Genomic DNA, 10,619 nt, shown 5'->3' on the forward strand with positions numbered 1-10,619 from the left:
TGCAGGAACTGAAAGACGAAATGATTGCAACATTTCGGTCTCATAAATCTCTATATACATGATTGTAATAAGGATTAGTTAATCGGGCATCAGTGAGGTTCGGAATGGATCTAGATACGCTTACTAAATACGTTGCCGATGGTCATGGTCTACGATTTGGAATGATTTTTATGTGATTTTTCATGTGATGTCCTGCGATCTGATTGTTGGTTTGTACAAGTGGTGTCAGATGTGTCGTGTCTAGTGCGTCGGTACTAACAGTCAGTGTCTACTAAGACAGTTTATGACCTCTGTCTGTTTTGCAGGCGTAATCAAGGGCGATTACAATTCTTTCAAGAGGGGGGTATGACTCAAACTGGTGACGTGGCAGAGCCACCGGAAAATGCACTGACTTCTAAAGTGGCAGTGTACGGACAGACAGTTACGGCGTCCGTTTCTCGTACTGACATGCTGACGTGGCAGTGTATGGATCTCCGCAAAACGCGCTGACTGCTGTATGGATTTTCCACAAATTACGCTGATTGCTTTTGGCAAGTTTTGAAGACTAGTTGCTTTTGGGAATTAAAGCTTTTGAGTTTAACTGCTTTTGGGCTCTGCTTTTGGCATCCCTTGTAAGAATAAATAAGGCCCAAGGGCCTCACTCCCGAGAGCAGTTGGACGCACAGTCTGAGAGCGAGCACCCGCGGGCTCATTGTACTTTGCTCATAGATTAATATAAAAATAAATACCGAAAGGGGCATCAGTCTTTGGGGCCAATATCTTTTGGCATGGAACTATGCCGGGTCGTGTCGATCCTCTTGTGAACAGTGAATTATTTTGAAGTGAATCTCTACTGTGTTACAGTAGAATCTTGACTTGGGGTGTCCAAGTTTGTTACACTTGTAGGACCAACTCTTGCATGTGTTGGTCTCTCTGTGCCTCACGCTCTAACTCCATAGCCGCTCGTTTTTCTTTAGCTGCTATTGTTGAGCTTCACGCGCTTGCTCGCACTCAAGCTCCATAGTCACCTTTCTTTCTTCGGCCGCTATGCGTTGAACTTCGCGGTCACGATCCATGGCGGCGTGCTGCGCCTCTTGTTGTAGCATCATGTCCATCATCGACTTGATCCAAGCCTCAAGAGGATTTGGTGCAACTCGTGGCGTAGATGGGAATGGGGGAGGATCGGGGAACAATCATCCTGGTGTAGAAGCTTCTTCTCCAACTCCACTCTCATCGCCTTCATGCAGAGTATCCATTCCCCTTTGAGTGACGACCATACACTAAGATCTTGGGTACTTGGGTTCTTGAAGTATTGAGGTTCTTAGCTTGCAATCGGTGTTTGAGAAGTCTTTTCTCTTACCCGAGCTCGACTCTTTTCTACGGGCGCACCCCTTTGTGGCCTTGCGCTTACACCAATGTTGCTTTTTCCCCCCTCACGTCGATTTGCCGGTCACTAAGTGCACGGTCCGCTCTCAATGAGTGAAAAGAGAAACAAGGGGAGGCTAGACAAGCCCTTCTTTCTTGGGTTACCTGCCACTCTTCAAAAACACAATTAGGAATTGACACGCCCAAGTGGACCTGGTTACGTGCGATCAAAACAAGCAAAAAAATTTCTTGTGGTTCTTTCCTTGAGTGATAATACTGAATACTGCTAAAGAGTTGAGCTCTGATACCAATGTAATGTGCAACGGAAGTGAATGATGTGTATGGCTTAGGATGAGTGAGTAGTAAGTGCTCAAGGTTCCTTTTACTTAGAGAAAGGGAGAGCCTTCCTTGACTTTATGAGAGTAAGTGTGCAATGAACAAACACGAGAGTGGAATGCATGTGTGAGTGAGTGTGCAAGAGAGTGCTAGAGAGAGAGAAGAGACGACACCAGATGGGGTCCCAAACCCCCCTCCAAGGGCTCCCCTCTTTATGGCTAGAGAGGTATTTGCTTTCGATTGCATAGTTTGGTACAATGCTTCTAGATGCTGTGGTACGTGATGGTGATTATGTTGACGATGACGATGGAGACGATGACAATGACAATGATGCGGAAGGTGTCGTCGTCAAGTCCGAGATCTGTGACGATGGCGACGAAGGTGTTGTCGTCAAGATAGGGATCTGCGATGGCGATGACGATGATACTGTCGGATGACGACGACGTCAAGGCTGAAAGCTGAAAACGCTAGCTGCTTTGCTGGGAATCTGCTACTGTGACAGTACTGCGGCCTGGATTTGCAACCGCTTCGCCGTGCTAGGGCTGAAATGCAAAAACGTTGGCTGATTTGGCTGAAATTTGAAAACGCTAGGCTGATGAGGGTCTTGACAGGGAAACTAGCAAGGATCTGCAACCGGGTGGGAGCGGGTTCTCGCGAGGCTAATGTCACAAATTGCTGACGTGTCAAAGCCTTGAAGAATGGAGCCAACGTACAGATGCCGGCCGAGGGGCCTAAACCCTAAGAAGAACAAGTAACAGAAAAAGAAGTCCTACCAACTTATGGGGACCATGTCCGATGGGGCCCCAAGTGACATGAAGGGTTTAAAATAAAGTAGGACCCACAAAGAAAGACTTGTGCCAAAACAATGATGACGTGGCAAATTTCCAAAAATTACGCTAATAGTGCTGACGTGGCAGGCTGTACGGATTTTTTACGTTTTGTGTTGATAGTTGATGTGGTAGTTGTATGGAATTCCATGATTTATGTTGGCAGATTTTTTGCATTGCTTTTGGACCAGAAGCTTTTGAATTTGAAGGCTTTTCATGTAAACTTCTTTTCATAGGCCAAGGGCCTTTAAATATGTGCTAAGGCCTCATTCTCTGGCATGCTTCCTGGAGAAGGTGCAGAGCGTGGGGTTCCGGCTTGTACTGTGTTGGTGCAATATAAAGAAATACCGAAAGGGGCGCCAAGGTTTGAGGCCGATTCTCTCTGGGGTGGAATTCCGCCACTCCGTGTCGTGTGTCGTCTCTCTCTTTCAGTTCAGTTGTTATTGAAGTGCTAAAAGTCTGTTTAGTTTGTTCTTTTCTATTGGCACGTGGTGCCCGTCTTGTGAAGTGGTATCAGAGCATGAGGCGTGTTGTTTTCTGAAAGCATACCGGTCCCTCCAAAGAGCAGATAGAGCAAGATCGCACTTCCAAAGTTCATTGGAAATTTTAGCTTCGTGCTCCGACCCCGGACTTATTAGCCACTCCCACCCTTACTTTATCGCGCATTGGGCGCGCTCCTATCTTCCCCGCTCATGTCTTACAGGGCATAAGCCATAAAGATCACTTGCAAGAGAAGGATCCAAGATTTATTTCGAGTCACTGTTTTTCTCAAAAGCAGTGCCATGCAGATGTTGATGTCTATGAAGTTATATGGTTTCTGATATCTTCCTTCGGAGTGCAACTTCTAGCAGAGTGGGGTATCCTGAAATGCTTGCCATGGGAACCCTAGCAGATTATAACTTGAAATTTCTCGACATCTGTCATTAGATGTCTCTTCACGACAGATAACCTTGGAGGTCCAGTGCGATTGCTATCTTGGGACTACCATCGTCGCCAAAGAAACACTGTCTGTCCAAGAGCTGATGGACCATGCTGTGCTTGGCTATGACCTTATGGAATGAAACTAACCCTAATTTTTATGGTGAAGGTTTCGGGATGGAAAGTCAGTCGACTTTTCGAGCTCAACTGATGTCGAGATTTCTTTTGAAGTTTGAAATCTGTTTGAGAACTTGTTTGGTGATCCTGTTTGGAATTTGTTTGAAATGGATGGTATCTGTTTTGAACCTGTCTTGGTGCTGATTTGAATTATTTGACTCTGGTTTTAATATTGGTTTCATTGATTGGTGATTTTACTCCCGGGTGGAGAAGTGAGAAATACTGTTTTGGTATTGTTTGAACCTTGGAACGACGCAGGCCACTCGATGCTTGGGGAGTGTTTCGTTGTACATTTGAAAACCTCGAAACGACGCAAGTTGATGTCTGGGGAGCGTTCCGTTGTATGCTAGAAAACCTTCGAACGACGCACGCCGACGCCTGGGGAGCGTTTGGTTGTATGCTTGTAAAATAATTGTTGTTGTGATTGCCGGACTTGGATGGTTATACGGGAGGAGTATTAAGAAGTTTGAGCAGTGGGTGGTTACTTTTAGCACCTCCAAAAGACGCAGGCTGCGGTCTTGGGGCGTTTGGTTGTAAAAGGCCTCTATATCTCCCGGCCCGGACCTTTTTAGGTTATGCGGGAGGAGTGATGAGGGAATCGTTGAATATCTCCCGGCCCGGACCTTGTTAGGTTATGTGGGAAAGGTGTTCATCGGCGACTTTATGTTTCTATGTCTTGTAACATGCATATGTGAGCATTTGTGTTACATTGTGATGTGCCAACCATTGAATATTCCTAATTGGATGAGATTGCCTGGGTATGTAATTTTAGTGCATCAAGACACCCGTGGAAGATCAATGTGGTCTCGGTGTGATGGCTAATTTTACTACACCGGAATCCCAAGAGTTCCAATTTGGACGAAAGGAGAAGCCAACTCCTTGATCAAAAGAGCCGAAAGGAGAAGCTAACTCCTTAACAAAAAGAGAAAATTGATTGTCCCTCGGAATGACCCTTGGAAATTTTAACTTAACTTGAGTTGTTTTGCCGATATGCTGTAATCGCGAACGATTACTCTCTTTCAAGAAGGGGAGATGTCACAAACTGCTGACGTATCAAAGCCTTGAAGAATGGAGCCAACTTACAGATGCCGGCCAAGGGGCCTAAACCCTAAGATGTACACGTGACAAGCCATAAACGAGTTCAGTAGACACTGACTCTAAGTACCGACGCACTAGACGACACAAATCCAGCACTCATACAAAGGCGATAGTCACATCACATCACAATCAGATCATATTCAGATCACATCACATAGAACATAGGACTGTGATTCTTGGCGTCGTATTTAGCAATTGCATCTAGATCCGCACCGGACCTCACATATTTGACTAATCCCATATCGTGATCACGTCCATGGATTCCATTTTGATCTAGGACGATGATTCTTAGCAACGTATTTAGCAATCGCATCTAGATCTATCCCAGATCTCACTGATGTCGGATTGAATAATCTCATATTGTGATCATGTCCATAGATTTCTTCACTCCAGCAATGTCGTGTGCGAGTGATCATTCCATCTGTAGTCAAGTACTGTCGTGTGCGAGTAATCATTTCCGGGGATCCCAATCCGTCACTAAGTTCATACCGAACAGAGTGGTTCAATCATTCAGCTCTACCTGTGTGGCCATCTCATCCCGCAAGAACTCTTGATGCGCTCACGGCAGTTCCATTGAATCAATCGTGATTCAATATTCATGATTCGTTATCAGGTTCATTCAGGAGCTATCATTGCTCCAAAATCATCATCATCTCATTCTTAATCTTGTTATCTGTTCACAAATAACATGATACTTATCGTTGTCAGGTTCATTCTGGAGCTGTCATTGCTCCAAATTCGTCATCCATTATCGTCGATTTCACCTGTTATCAGCACACATCTATTAAGTTCTTCCAGAGAATATTAATCTCATACATAGATCATCTTCGGAAATTCCTAGTTCAAAGTTCTTCATTCACACACTTGGTTCATACTGAACTTAGTGTTTCAATCATCTAGTCATCTCATCTGTCCAGAAGTCTTGATGCACCTAGATCCCTGTGTAGCCATCTCATCCCGTGGGAACTCTTGATGCGCTCACCACAGTATCCAGTCATCTCATTCATATGGGAATCTTGATGCACTAGAATCATTCAACACGCGTCATCATCCATTCATTCAAATTCATCATCTTATCTTGAATCGACGGATCTATTCTTGAGCTTCCGTCGCTCCCGATCTTACCATCTCATCCTCGAATTCACTTGCAAAACAGGCAAGAAGATGGCTCACCTTGTTGCAAAAGAGTGGATGTCCAACTCCATACTTCCCAATCGATACAGATGCGAGTTCCTCACTCCTATTTCCGGTTATCTGTCACAAATAACCAGATTGTCAGTACATCAGTATCCCTTTCAGTGTCCTTTCCAGCATCTGGTTCATCTTTTGGTCAACAGTTCTGTTCCAGCCCTTTCGGCGAGTAAAGCTTCCGCTTTTTTGCACTCGTCTGTCCTTTCAGCTTTCCACCCGTCCTGAGAGGAGACTCAATGGCCTCACGCCATCTCGAGTGAATCTCATCAATCGCGTAGTTTTTCAGATTTTTTGCAAATCTCGGGTCTCTGGAGTACTCGATCAACCTTTTCACACAGTGTCAACCTGCAGATAATGCTTGTACTTCGCTCTGGCAAACTTCTCTGTCGAAATAAAATTGCCCAAATCTTCATTCTTTTCTACATGTTTTCGCACCAAATTTCAACTCTTCTTTGCCTTCCCGCTGAGAGGTGTTATTCCTGCCAGATTCTCCACAAGAACCCATGTGTAATCTGGGATTCTTTATGGCTTATGCCTTGTAAGACAGAGTGATGAAGACGGGAGCGCGCCCGATGCGCGATGAAGTAAGAGTGGGAGTTGCTAATAAGTCCGGGGTGGAGGCATGAAGATTCTTCAATAACAATTTCCAAAGTGCCCAAGTGCCCTGTTTGCTCTTTGATAGGACCGGTATGCTGTGAGAAAAGCACACGGCTGATGCTATGGTACCACTATCACATTCTTGGACACCCCAGGTCGAGAATCTGACACGACACACGAGAAAATCATTGAAAATACGTCACAACTTTATCACACTTTAAAATTGAGTCGACACTGCCCAGCGTAGTTCCGTGCCTTGAGAGATTGGCCCCAAAACCTGGCACCCCTTTTGGTATTTCTTTATTATATTAATGCTTGAACAAAGCACAACTCGCGAAGGGGGTCCTTTGCTCTCAGACTCAGCGTCCAGATGCTCTGAAGAGTGAGGTCCCTAAGGGTCCTTTTACTCTTACAAGGGATGCCAAAAGCAGAGCCCCAAAAGCAGGTGAACTCAAAAGCAATGGGTTCTTAAAAGCAATAATCCCAAAAGAAAGTGGTTCCCAAAAGCGCTTGCTCCAAAAATTGCCAGAAAAGCAGGCGGCGTAATTTGCGGAAGGCCATACAGGCTGCCACGTCACCTCCTGTCAGTGCAATTTGCGGACGTCCGTACGGCTAACCTCTCAGCGCGTTTCACGGGCAGTCTGTATAGTCCCTGCCACGTCAGTGTCCACCCCAACAATAGACCAAGCAATCCCAAGAATGTTGTCACAAAATGATGATGTGGACATACTTCTCAGACACACACACACTGTACGTGGGCCAGTTCAAGTCTGTTCCTCTGTTTGTGTCTGACCCCCAGCTTCCCCATCTTTCTTTACATCAGAGCCTTGCTCGCCATTGGTCCTAGTTCCTCCTGCTGCTGATCCCGGTGGCGGAGGAGAAGGTGGATTATCATCATCGTCATCATCCTTGTATTCACCCCTTTGATCACTGGGACCTGCACCTTCATCCTCAGGGTCTTCTTCTTCATCCTTTCTATATGTCTCCTCAACTTATCCTGATTCTTCATATAGTCCATGAGCGCTTCATTAACCAAAGTTGTTTGGCTTTGTCCTCTAAGTCAGAATGAATAATTTCAACGAACTTTTGTAGATCTTTGAAGTTCAGAGTGAGATCTTCATCCGTATCCTCGCACTCTGATTCTAGTCAATTTGAAAATGCAATATCTGTTTCTGCTATTCTACTTTTTCCTTCTTCAATGCCTCATCTCCCTCCTTAGTGTTCTTCCTTCAAAGTATCCATGGAAGCTGACCCTTGGGCCTCCATTATTTGTCCGATGGAATTCGCTATTGTATTCCATTCTGAGTGGATGGCAGCTACACAACCCTCTATAATGGGGTCTCGATCAGTTTGATCAGTTTCATACACAATCATATGAAAAGAATAGGGCAATAATGCTCGATCTGGACTTTTCATAATCAATCTCCCTTTCAATGGCTGTTTCTGTAGCCTCTGTAACTTGTCCAGTCAGACAAGCTGAGTTGATGTTTGCTCTGCTACTTGAGTTTGACCCTTCGGATGTGGTGGCAGGCATATTATCTTTCTTAATAGTCTGGTCTGTAATTGTCTGACCCTTGGTCGTGTTTACGGGCCACTTTCAGTATTCTTGGCATTGTCTTTGTATGCAGCCATTGGTTGTCTGGAGTACTGACCAGGTCGATGACATTCTGTACTGGAGAATCTGTAGACTGCTTATCTGTGGTGTGCCCTCTAGCTTGAAGCTGTTCGAGGAAGGTGGTTGTTTTCCTCTTCTTCTCAGATGGGCTAGATTCTGGCTTAGCTGCTAATCACTTGGATCCGATTGTTGCCAGCTCTTTCCCTTTGCCTTAAGGATTCTGCTCCGTCCCAATTTCTTCTGAAGGCTCCTCCTGCCTTGTTCGCTTTTTCCCTGTACCTTCTCCAAGCACCTATTTCCATACCTCTTAGCAGTGACATGCGGTGGTATGCAAGTAGCCCAGTAGAGGGATTTCCAGGCATGCCACGCCTTGAACAAGTTTGTGTCTTTACTTTAGTTGTCTGTTGTATAATATTGCTGTACAGAAACTGATTGATGTTGATCTCAATCTTGGGATTCAGAATGTTTGCCAGCAGCATACTGAACAATTTCTCAGATACATAGGTCGAGTTATTCTTGAGACTGATAGCTTTACAACTCGCGGATTGCCCTGCATCTCAGTGTGAAGCACATGAACATCTCCCTCGCAAGATAACCAACCATCAGCATGTCCCCCAGAAGCATGTGCACCCCGGTGCATTTTGTCGAGGAGTGTATCAAAGATCTTGTGCTGATCCCTGGCATGCATGCCTATCCGCACGCATACCTACAGTAAGTGAAGGGCTCGTCACAAGCGAAGAAATCAACCACGAAAAGGTAGCTTTTGAAGAGAACACATGCTGCAGCCCGTCAAACTTTGTACTGATATGCATGCCAGATTTTGAATGGTGGTCTCATGCTCAATGTTCTCCTCATCATCCTACTTTTGGTGTTTGGATGTAGGTGGATTCATTATACGACCCACTCATGCGTCGTCTTATGTATACCAGAGGTGATACCGGACGCATTATTGACTTTTTGGAGACTCCGAATTCTTATGTATGACCCTGTGAGTTGGCGGATGAGATGGCAAAGATGCCTGTGATGACATAGCATGTTTGTGAGCATGGGGAGTATGTTCTGCGGTGGAGAGCCATCGGCTTGAACATGTCGGATTAGAATTGGAATCAATGCATGGAGAGGTGATGAGTATGGCCGTATGGGTTTTATTCTTTCTATCGAATGTTGCGTGTGCCCTATCAACTACTTATTAACTCCAACCTTTCTGTCAAATGCTTGGCTTAGGTATAGGCTCCATCAGCCCCTCTATATTTGGAGCCATGATAAAATTAAGTATGCAGAACTTTGTACCCATGTATGCTTGTGTGTGTGTGTGTGGCACCTAGTTCCACTATTTGGCAGCGTTGACATTAGTGGGGTGAATTAGTAATATGCTTGATCGAGCTAATAGCTGTATTGTCTTGTGGATGAGGCCCTGAGTACATGTTCTACTTTGTAACTTGGGGCCTTTTGTGGATTTACTTGATTGCCAATGAAATTGCCAAATCTCGCGAGCACAGAAATAAAGAAAAAAGAAGTCTTGAGGACCCCCAACTGAGCTCTCTGCTGCTGCCCTTGCCCCCTCCCTTGCGCACGTACCTGCACACCCTCTCTCTCGTCATCGCTCTCTCCCCCCCCCATCCTCCCTCGCGCTGCCTTGCCCTGCTCTGCCCGCTGCCAGCCCAGCGTGCAGTCAGTTCACAGCGCACGCCCCAGCCCCTCGCGCCTCGGCCCGCCTCCCCCTGCCTCGCCCCCCCCCCCCCCCCCATCCCACTTCTTAGCTCGCAGGAGTTTGTTTTTTCAACCTTCAGGGAGTTTCGTGTCTTTCTTGACTCAGCAGCAGACACAGAATGGTGGCTTCTGCTCCACCTCAGAGGGACTCCACTGAACCCCCCTCGCCCGACACCGCGGAGCCGACCCTTCGACTTTCTCTTTCGCCAAAAGAGCAAGCGAGCTTGATGGTCGAAGTGGAGCGCTTGCAAGCCACTTCGGTTATCTGTAAGATCATTGGCACTCGGCCCAGTCGGGGCGAGGTTCGGGATTTACTACAGGCCCGTCTTCTCTCCGATGTGGGCAAGATCATCGATGTCGAGATCCTCGGGAGAGGGTACTCCCATGTAGAGTTCGAGTCTATAGATATGACGACCAAGGTGATTACGATGAGCCCACTCGGCATCCGAGCAGCGAGCTTACTTCCGACGTTGGCATCATGGTTTTGACCCTACTACAGATGTGCTCGAGGAGGAGGTAGACTTGCCGATTTCGGTCTGTTTCCTAGGCCTGAGGCAAGAGTACCTCCCTCTCCTCCCTAGGATTGGTTCCATATTCGGGACAGTTCTAGGGTCTCCATGCACTGCAGCTTCAATTGTGGCCAAGGCCACAGGTTTACCTACTGTGCGGGTTCTTGTTCATGACACACACTCCCTCCCCAAGGTGGTACTGCTGCCTCGAGTGAGTGGGGGATGGATCAGACAGTGTGGAGTATTCGGGTCTCCCGAACCAGTGTTTCATTTGTAGGCAAATGGGCCATTTGGCAA

At 46.3% G+C, this 10,619-nt stretch overlaps 1 protein-coding gene and 1 pseudogene across 1 annotated transcript; one reads left to right on the forward strand and one right to left on the reverse strand.

Annotated features, from left to right (window-relative positions):
* Nucleotides 1–7,216: 7,216 nt before the first annotated feature.
* LOC147427293 (uncharacterized) lies at nt 7,217–7,506 on the reverse strand (annotated as a pseudogene).
* Nucleotides 7,397–9,461, forward strand: LOC147427294 (uncharacterized). The gene is made up of 5 exons (XM_086498885.1): nt 7,397–8,222; nt 8,300–8,481; nt 8,565–8,612; nt 8,695–8,859; nt 8,986–9,461. Exons 1-5 carry the CDS (start codon nt 8,111–8,113, stop codon nt 9,085–9,087), a joined length of 609 nt encoding a protein of 202 aa, XP_086355011.1. The 5' UTR covers nt 7,397–8,110; the 3' UTR covers nt 9,088–9,461.
* Nucleotides 9,462–10,619: the final 1,158 nt, after the last annotated feature.

This window comes from Adiantum capillus-veneris, chromosome 24, assembly GCF_014529385.1.
Source record: "Adiantum capillus-veneris isolate H3 chromosome 24, ASM1452938v2, whole genome shotgun sequence".
NCBI classification, from domain to species: Eukaryota; Viridiplantae; Streptophyta; class Polypodiopsida; order Polypodiales; family Pteridaceae; genus Adiantum; species Adiantum capillus-veneris.